Source organism: Somniosus microcephalus, unplaced genomic scaffold, assembly GCF_052327205.1.
Source record: "Somniosus microcephalus isolate GS21.2 unplaced genomic scaffold, FLI_Smic_1.0 scaffold374, whole genome shotgun sequence".
NCBI lineage: Eukaryota > Metazoa > Chordata > Chondrichthyes > Squaliformes > Somniosidae > Somniosus > Somniosus microcephalus.
In genome coordinates this window covers 161,352-169,336 of record NW_028225561.1, presented here as the reverse complement: position 1 = coordinate 169,336, position 7,985 = coordinate 161,352, and the positions used below count along the sequence as shown (strand labels likewise).

The following is a 7,985-nucleotide window of genomic DNA, read 5'->3' as shown; positions in this document are numbered from 1 at the left end:
TCTGTTGAAGGTGTTGCAGCGATGCGGTCAGAGCCCGGCTTTCAGTACATTGACAGAGAGAAATGTGAGGAAAGTATTATTCCAATCTTTGGGCGGTTTCATTTCAAAACACTTGCAATATCAATTTGTATCTAATTAGTGCAGCACAAACATGACAGTGTAGGGAGTTGACACGCTGCCCAAATGACTGGAAGTAATGTCAATACTCCTGATGCTTCCTGATCCCACGGGAAGTGTCCCTCAATTATAAATGGTTTTCTCTCAATCACTCATCTCACAGACTCAGTTGAGCCCTGTGTCCAGTGCCAAGAGTCACCATCACTTCTCCGACAGAATGAGAGTTCCGTACATTGCATATCCATTTACCATCTTACCGCCAGTTATACAGGCAGTAATGATTTACTATCCGATTATAGCAGCCGTTGGAATCCCCGGTAAGTGATTACATTCCATTACTAAAGTTGTGAATCAGGGTTGACTCTGTTTCTGCTCCTATCTCGGTAAGTGTCCTTTTCTCACTGTTTTTCACAAGTCAATTGAAAGGCAGAAATTCAGTGACTGTATTTCCCGCTGTACCTCGTTCATTGACTGATAATTTTTTGCATTTTTTAGTTTCTTTAAACCCCATAAAAACTGCAGATTATTTTCTGCATTTAATGTCTTTCCAATGATTCCATTTTAACTGAGAACTCGTGCAATGTGTGATTCCATGGAATATTTTAATTCCATTGCTTCCATGCCCGGCCAGATTTTCTCTCCTCCCCTTCTTTCCAGTAACACTCGGTAATACCTGACAAGGGCTATATTTTACTGAACATTCACTGTGTTATAAAATGCTCCAGTTTTTCCCCCTCTGACTCCCGCTGGGGATCGGTCGACTGACGGCCGCTCCTGGACATATACCTGGGAATCTGGACAGTCAGGACTGGGATTTGTTCAGTCTCATTAATCAGAATCTTCCCGCTCTTCTCAGTCTGTTTCCAGCAAAGTGCTGGATATTGTTCCTGCTGAACACACTCCATGCCGAGGGTGGGTTTGTGCTCCATGCAGGGACACAGACTCTCCCCCTGATCTTCTCCCCTGACCGGTCACCAGCCTGTTCTCAGACTCCTCTTCACCCACCGGGCGGGCACAGTGCTGCCTGTCACATCCCTTCCAGCAGCTCAGACCGGGAATCCAATGCACTGAGAGTGCGATTGAAACAAAGCAGCGGCACTCTGTGAAACTCTCCTGGGTTTGTCCCCATTTGAAAAATCCGTTTCAGCTTCCATCACCCGCATTTTACCCAGAGCACCGATCAGAAGCCAGGTTCTGCTCTCTTTATACAAAGCGGACACTTTTATTGTTCAGATCATACACTTGCATGTTGATATAACACTGGCTGAACTCTCAGCCAGCCTGTCCGCCCGGTCAAACCGCTGCTCGCTACCAAGTTATAATTAGTTCCCTTCTGATCCTTACAGTTAGAAGATATTTGTAAAGACAGTTAACCAACCTGTCCCGATATACCTTCATCACCTCTTCCTCCATCAACCTATCCACTCTACTCTGAAACTGAGCATAGCTTCTGCCTCAACCACTAACCCTGGAACTGAACTCCACCGCCTCCCAACTCTCTTTGTAAAGATGTTTCTCCCGCTCCCTTTTCCAATGTTCCGAATGTCTTCTGTTCAATCTTGTATCTATGACACCTCGTTCTTGACCCCATCATTTGCTGGAATCAATCTGCTTCTATCTACCTTCTCCCATCCTTGCAACATTTTAAACACTTTGATCATATCGCCCTGTAATCTGTGTCTGTGTTACATTCCTCTGGCTCAGATTCATAGTTTAGTGTGACTGAGCCCTGGGTATGAAACCGGTGTATTTTAACTCCTACTTTACAAAGAATCAAATTCTCCCCTTCAGCTGGGAAACTGAAATCTCACATTCAGTGGAATGAGTTCCCAATACCCGCTGCTACTAAAAGTTCCAGGTTGCTTTTTGAACAAATGTGATCGGCATCAAACTAAAATATTTCTACTATTGGTTTTTAAACTCTGCCAGGTCTGTTTAAAGATGTTACTCAGTAAGGACATAGTGAAGTGAGTTGTCTCACTGTCCCACTGACTCTCACAAATCTCAGGAACAATGCAGCCTAATGCTCCCATTGGAAGCTTCGCTCCTGTATTAATAAGTCTTTCTCTGAATATTACAGCTCACAGGGTCCATTGTGGCTCGGTGTCCTGCACCAAGAGTCCCCATCATTTCTCAGAGATAAATAAAGTGGAATGTATTGTATATCTGTTTGCCATGTTCCCGTTCTACAAGCGGTATTTGGTGTTCCCGCTAACTGATTCTGAACTTACTGACTTTGTGAATCAGGGTTTATGTGTGTCACTGGTCTTTGTACATGCCCGATATTTTTTCTGTTCCTTCTGAAGAATTTGTTTTGCTTTTTCCAAATCAATGTCAGAATTTAATTGAATATCACATCCTCCCTGTCCGCCATCTTCCTTGAGTGATATGTTCATTGAGATCATAATGCACATATAATATCCAGCAAAAGCTCCAATTGTTATCTTCATTCAATGTCCTGTCAGCGGGGGTAATTTTAACTGTAAAAACCGTCAGCACACGATGCAATGGAATGTTGGTCCCCATATTCACAAGTTGTAATACAGTGTCAGTTATTTCCCTGCTTCAGATAAAGTTTCACACAGAAATTATTAACAAAGGTGAGATTGCACAGTATTGGAGGTAACCTTGTGAGACGGGTTGGTAGTTGCTTGCGAGGAAGGAGACAAAAAGTAGGGATAAATGTTGATGGGATTTTGTTTTTTTTCACAAGGGTGTTTAAATTCGAAAGTGAGCAAGTGATGCTTCAGTTAAATCGAACCTTGGTCAGACCCCATCTGGAGCACGAGTTCAGTCTTGGGCACCGCATCGCCGGAAACATGTATTCGTCTTGAAGGGAGTTCAGCGCAGGTTCGCCTGAATTACACCGGGGCTTAAAGGGTTAAATTGTGAGGACAGATTGCATAAACTTAGTTTGTATTCCTTGTGTTTAGAATGTTGAGGGGTGTTATATACGAGTTATTTAAAATGATAAAGAGATTCGATAATGTATATGCAGAGAAACTGTTTCCTTGGTGGAGATTGGAGAACGAGGGGACATGATCTTAAAATGAGAGTTATGCCATTTAGGAGGGAAATCAGGAAACACTTTCTCACACAAAGGGCAGTGGAAACCTGGAACTCGTTTTCCCAAAAGCCCGTCAGTGCTCGGTCAATTGAAATTTTGAAGACTGTGATGGATATAACTTTTTATGGTATGAGCATCATGGGATATGGAACCAAGACAGGTAAATGGAGTTAAGGTGCAGATCAGCCGGGGTCTAATGTGATGTTGGAAAAGGCTTGTGGGGCTGAATAACCTCCTCCTGTGTCCCTGTGTAACTGTGCATCAAGCTCCCAAGTCATCAGCATTTCTGCAATGGGAGTTCCATTAATCGCGTGTCCATTTTCAGTGTAACTGGTATAAGTGATTTCTGAAGTTATACTTGTCGCCCGTGGAGTTCCCGGTGAGGCATTGTAACCGGTTATTGATTGTATAAGTCCGTGTCTCTTTGTATTACTGCTCTCCTTGCGGGTCTGCTCAGTTGCTGTGTTTGTCCGGAGGTGATTATTCTACAGATTACGGGTCACTTTCAGAAATTCTGGGAATATCACGCCCTAACTGTCCTCCCTCTTCCTTTTGCGATATGCTTATTGATATTATAATGTTCTGTGCTTTAATGGTTATATTCGGGACATTGCATGGAGAGTGAGCCCGGAGACTGAAGGAACGGAGAGCTGGGGAAATAGAAACATTACGTCACAGCAGTAAAGATATTTTTATTTTTAACTGACGACATTGGTGGTTGGATTCTCAGAGTGGTGGATATTCTTTTCTTCATATTCCGTCATTGCACTTGGAAATAGAAACAAGTGTAATTGACGGCAATCGTTGTGTAACCAGATCGTTTGTTATTTAAGTGTCACCACTGTTTAAAGTGTGACTCTAAGTAAGGCGGGACTATAATTAATAAACCATTGAAACACTGATCCAATTGTTGAATCAATTAATGGTTTAGTGCATGATAAATGTGGCGAATAATTTTAGCAATTTTGTATAATGCTGCATATTTTAGATAAATAAATTACTGAAATGGTTTGACTCATTACAAAATATTGGTAACATTGGGAAAAAATTATCCCGTCCTATTTGGTGCATAGTAACTGTGTCCAAAGCTTAGAAGTGCCGCCCTAACAGCCCTGTGGGAGCAACTTCACCACATGGACTGCAGCAGTTCAAGCAGAAGGTCCACCTCAACCTGCTCAGGGTCACTGGACAGCCCCTCACATCTCTTATCTCTGATTCGGGGGCAGTACCTTTACAATATATTTCTGTATCCATGGAGATCCCCCCAGCTGCTTAACTATTTAAAAATTATACACGCCTAAAATCATGTCATATCATTTCCACCGAAGTGTCTCTTGGCTAAAGTCGGTTCTGCAGGAAGACAGTGACTTATTTCTACTTCACCTACCTTATCTTGCAAAGGCTTTTCCTTCTGCACAGAGTTGTCTCTGATATATATAGTTCTCGTTTTTCTCTCTCTCTGTCTCTCAATCTCAATTTTTCTTTCTCCCTCTCTCTCCCCTCTCCCTTTCACTGACTCTCTCTTTTAGTCTCTCCCTATCTCGTTCTATCCGTCTCTCATTCTCTCTCTCTCCCACACACTCTTTCTCTCTCTTATTCTGTACCAATTAACCCATGACGCTTCTTTCCATGTCAAGCTGACAACCTGCCATACGACACATTATCCTGAGTGAAACTCTGATATTGTTGATTGTTTATTCCGAATGCTCAGTTGTATATATTTCCCATATCTGCTAGGATGTAATTTTGGAAAATCTTACAGACCAGGGTGACAGGTTCTCAATAATGCTCGTGTGTCAGATTAATTTTACAGATGGATTCGTCCAATTCAGAGGTACAACCTTCCCACTAAAACTTTCTGAAGCTGAATCTCGGCAGGTACTTTGTTGTCATGGGTTGGACAGCAGCCGCTATTGTCACTTGCACTGGTCTTTGCTGCAAGCTCGGGATCGCCGCCATCACCTCCCTCTGAAGTTTCATCCATTATCAGAGGTGACAAAAGCGAGGTCGGGAGTGTGCTCCGTCTTACGACGTGTACTTTGGAAGGTTCAATTGTTCCTGGGATCACAGAACAAGGTCAGCTTGTTTGTTGCTGCTCACATCTGACCTACTCCCCCTTGCGGTGATTGTTGGAGTTTGCCCACATGATGTTGAACTGTTCAAGGCACCGATGTCAGGACCTGGGGTTTCCAGCGAGGGGAAGTCGGTTGATCAGGTGAACTGTCCATCTGACTTTTTCCTGTTCTGACGATGGGTCATCGACCTGAAACGTTAACTGTGTTTCTCTCTCTAGAGGTGCTGCCTGACCTGCTGAGTATTCCCAGCATTTTCTGTTTTAATTTCAGATTTCCTGCATCCGCAGTATTTTGCTTTTGTTGAAATGTCCATCTGGTGGTTTGTAAACAGAAACTGGTCGAGTTGACCCACAACAAGTCGCTTTGTAACATGGTGTTTGACATTTGTCTTTTCAACAGTTTTTAGTCATGACGCCCAGTCTGAGAATCCAACCTGACAAATACGAGCCTGTTCTGACCCCCGCCTGGTATCTGCGCCCCTCTCCTGGCCACGGATCCAAACCCGGCGATGATCTCACCATCGGTGCTCCCCGTTTAGCATTTACCGTATTTCGGGCCGGCTTCATTCTCACTGCTCCTCACCCATCATTTATCTCCCAATTTATAACTGACCATTCAGTACTTATTTTCAATCACTTTTCTTTCGTTTTGTTTTCATTCGTTCTTCCGTCACTGAACTGCTACTTGTTGCTATTAATTATAACTCATTATCTGGCTGTCCATTTGCTCGTACAATTAAAGGGCCGGTAATTTACTCGGAACTCGTCGGGATTCCTTGCACTTCTGAGGAAGCTGTGATGGTGGAAGAGGAGCAGCTCTGAGGAAATTCCCAGAGAATCCATTTTGTTCATGTTTTAATCTTTGCTGGAGGCGTTTATTTTCACTTATTTACTCCAGACTCTCTTATACTGAACATTGCAATTTTATGTTAAAATTGTTATCAACTGCCCAATCCTAGCAGCGGTAATGAGTTCAGTTCCCATTCCCAGATCCTGCAGTAAAGTACATTTCACATCAAATACTGTGAAACCGACTCCCTTGCTGTAATCTGAAGGCTGATTCCCTGTTTCTGTCTGTTTCCCATTTACAGCGAACGTGATGACGATTGTGATCCTGTCGCGGGGAAAGTGCGGTCTCTCCAGGTGTATCACCCGCTATCTGGTGGCCATGGCGGCGGCGGATCTACTGGTCATTATCACTGATGTGATACTGGTTCGGATTAATGATTATTATTTCCCAACTAACTTCCTGTTCATCACACCTGTGTGTTCTTTCCACGCTGTCCTGGTTCATGTAGTCACAGATATTTCTGTCTGGTTAACAGTCGCTTTTACTTTTGATCGTTTTGTTACCATTTGTTGCCAGAAGCTGAGGACTAAATATTGCACCGAGAAAACTGCAGCCGTGGTTATAGGAACCGTGTGTCTGCTGTTCTGTTTGAAAAACATTCCCTGGAACTTTGCATTTGAACCCTGGTATACAATCGACAACGTGCCCTGGGGCTGTAATATAAAACTAGATCATTACACTGTAACTGCGTGGGTAGTATTTACCTGGATCCACCGCTGTTTCACCCCACTGCTCCCAATATTCCTGATGCTGCTGCTCAATGCTCTGACCGTAGGACAAATTTTGGCGGCCAGCAGAGTCCGCAGGAGGCTGAGGAGCAGCAAGAATGATGCGAATCACAATGATCCGGAGATGGAGAACCGAAGGAAATCCATTATCTTACTCTTCGCTATATCCGGAAACTTCATACTGCTCTGGACGACGTACGTGATAGTTTTCTTATTAATGCGAATTACAAACCGTTATTATTCAACAGGTTTCAATGACCCGATGCTTATCGCAGATTGGACCAGCTATATGCTCCTGCTATTGAGCTGCTGCACAAACACGTGTATTTATGCAGTAACACAGACTAAATTCAGAGAGGAGCTGAAGATTGGGATGAAATATCCACTGAGAATAATATTTAAATTAGTTTAGCAACGAAAAGTTCGGAGGAATTCCCAGCATTAGACCTGCATTGCATCTCATATCCCATCCTGTGCTCTTGCATCTTTTAGCGGAACCCCAACAGGCTCCATCTCTGCCCCAGGCTTCTCCAGATATAACGCTGGCCTCCATCTGACAAGGCCCGCGTGTTTCCATGTAAGAGTCAGTGAGCAAGGTAGAAGAGCTAGCATCATGTGGATGGTAAGGTTATAAAAGCGGTAGGGGTTTAATTGGATTAAATCAAACTCTGGACACAAAGAAATACAAGACCCAGCATTGTGGTTTAGGCTGATGTGAGAATGGGATGTTGATTGCTGGATGAGCGTCAGAACACGTGGGTTACACCAGTTGAGTGTGAAAGGAGAATAAGCCCGTCTGTAATTAATATTTAAATAATATAAGGACATGAACAATAACTGTGGCGGCTTATGTGTGTGGATTGCCTGGAGAACAATAAACAGATCATTAAAACAATCAGCCTGTGCTGTCTTTGGACTTTTACTTTCTCTAGCTCGTGAACAGCTCCTCCATCACCGGTGGGACTGTGGGATTTATTGGAACTAAAGCGATGTTGTTTCCTATAGTGAGACTCCTGGACTTGTGCCGATGAACAGTGGTGAACTCCGTTCCCAGCCACTGACTCCATCCCTCTCCCTAACATCTGTCTGAGGCTGACCCACACTGTTCACAACCTTGGGTCATATTTGACCCTGGAATGAGCTTCCGAG

General features: G+C 43.6%; 1 protein-coding gene across 1 annotated transcript; it reads left to right on the top strand.

The window, feature by feature from the left end:
- Window positions 1-318: 318 nt before the first annotated feature.
- On the top strand, window positions 319-7,722 carry LOC147081783 (putative G protein-coupled receptor 139). The gene is made up of 2 exons (XM_085980675.1): window positions 319-434; window positions 6,350-7,722. Exons 1-2 carry the CDS (start codon window positions 335-337, stop codon window positions 7,246-7,248), a joined length of 999 nt encoding a protein of 332 aa, XP_085836801.1. The 5' UTR covers window positions 319-334; the 3' UTR covers window positions 7,249-7,722.
- Window positions 7,723-7,985: the final 263 nt, after the last annotated feature.

Excerpts from the sequence above, each read along its gene's own strand:
- LOC147081783 (XM_085980675.1), top strand. The coding sequence starts at position 335 with ATGAGAGTTCCGTACATTGCATATCCATTTACCATCTTACCGCCAGTT. Across the intron at positions 435-6,349 it reads AGCAGCCGTTGGAATCCCCG|CGAACGTGATGACGATTGTG; the intron begins GTAAGTGATTAC and ends TCCCATTTACAG.